The 1,866-nt window shown below is 45.6% G+C and overlaps 1 protein-coding gene across 1 annotated transcript in view; it reads left to right on the plus strand.

Moving 5' to 3' along the window:
* Positions 1–1,623: 1,623 nt before the first annotated feature.
* Positions 1,624–1,866, plus strand: part of LOC310934342 (gamma-adducin-like) — a gene marked incomplete at both ends in the record, with an annotated part of 22,622 nt that continues 22,379 nt past the window's right edge. The window contains one exon of the mRNA XM_083898038.1: positions 1,624–1,824. Coding sequence (XP_083754164.1) covers positions 1,624–1,824 — 201 coding nt within the window. The remainder of the gene's footprint in view (positions 1,825–1,866) is intronic.

Genomic DNA, 1,866 nt, shown 5'->3' on the forward strand with positions numbered 1-1,866 from the left:
ATTACAAACACTGTCCACTATTATATGCTGTATTATTCAAGCCCAGAAAACTGAGAAGTTTGAAAACACTGTTTGGATGGGCAGAAAACACCAAGCTAAAGTTTCGATCTCATAACTGATGCCATTGCTCGCTACAGCCATCCTATAATGTTTTCATTTGAAAATGTCTGTTTTCATAAGAAACACCCGTCTGTGTCTCAATGAGCCTTTCAGCCATGTATCAGTCAGAAGTAATCTGCATCCACCAGACAGAACACAGCTGAAAACATGCGTCATGTGACCATTCAGGTACGCTTGGCTGCACGTGCCAGTGTAAACAGGAGGCTGATTTTCTCCCCTGCAGTTACCTGCAGAGAGGGTGCTTCTTGTTGGAAATACGTTTTTGTGTTGAATATTGTGCAAGAAAGAAGTTGATATTTAGGTAAATGTCTCCCTTGTTTTATGCTTCTACTGAAACTACTGTTTCATGCCCCGCATTGCTTGATGTACGTAGACTAGGTGTTGTGGACACTGTCCGCTGTCTCTCCCTGCTGAGCAAATGACGTGATGCCCGGGAAATGAAAATTCCAAGAGCTCTGGTTCACCAAAGCAAATCACAAAGACCGACTTTGACCAAGATCCCAAGGACAATCGCTTGTCCAGATGCTGAGCGCGCTGCAAATCAATAAAAGTGGACGCCATATGGTGCAAAGCGGCTCTTACAAGTTGCCCTCCCGTCTGAAGCCGTGTCGTTACATACTGTCCTTGAATTTGAGGGACTTTGTCCTAGAAAGTCCTTGAATCCGATGTGTGGGAACCCTGGAAATAACAGTGGCGAGAATGAAGAGCAAACATTCGGTAATCCGACCAACGACGAGGTGGAATCAGAACCGAAATTAAGTTTTAACTCAGTTTTTTTTGTTTACAGCTTGTAGTTGAATTGTGCCTCGAGGATTTCCCCTGGTCCAGACTAAAACACTGCGGCTGACTTTTCAAACAAAAACAAAGCCAACTCTCTTTTTTTGTTGTTTTTTCTTCAAACGTCCCAGTTCTCAAGAGCTTGAAAGCACAGTGGGACAGCGTGCATATCAAGTTGAATTGATGTGTCTTTAAATGAAAATAAGAGTAATGTGGATGAAGCAACAGCTTGGGCCAGAGTTTGAGGGGAACACAATAAGGGGGGGAACACATCTTGAGAAAGAGACTGAATTTAACAGTCTTGTGAAGAGAAGAAAGGCATGTGACGAGGAAAGTTTTTGTTTTTAGTTGGAGAAACTAATGTTTGGGAGGGGGGGGGGGGCGAAAAATATGTTTTGAGTCATCTTTTTGTTATTGCACTGTACTTCTGTGAGAAGGAAATTAAAACTCTTGCCGTGTTCAAAGCAGCTGTGACTAAATCATCCTCTTTATTCTCGACACAGTAGCGTCAATCATGTAACAATGTCCCCCCCTCTCTTTTGTGCCCCCTGTAATTACATGAGTCACCACACTGTATTCATCCATCCATCCAGCATCTTCTCTGTTATAACAGCCCCCTGTTGCCTTGACAGCCTGAACACACAAGGTTAACCGCAGTCTCTTCCTTTATACTCTATACCCGTCAGATTCCTGAAGACGAGTGAGGGGTGCTGTGCTGCCAGGGACATGAGTCTCGTGGAGGTGAGGCAAGCGGCCAGGGCGTTGACCCTTCCCCTGTCCGGCAACGACCCCAAGGAGCGCTACTTCGACCGCGTAGATGAGAACGACCCCGAGTACCTTCGCTGCAAGATGATGTCGCCGGACCTGCGGCAGGACTTCAACATGATGGAGCAGAAGAAGAGAGTCACGCAGATCCTGCACAGCCCAGTATGTAGCTCTCGGCTATGAATAAGTGCCCTCCTACACACA

Source organism: Microchirus variegatus, assembly GCF_963457635.1.
Source record: "Microchirus variegatus genome assembly, chromosome: 11".
Taxonomy (NCBI): domain Eukaryota; kingdom Metazoa; phylum Chordata; class Actinopteri; order Pleuronectiformes; family Soleidae; genus Microchirus; species Microchirus variegatus.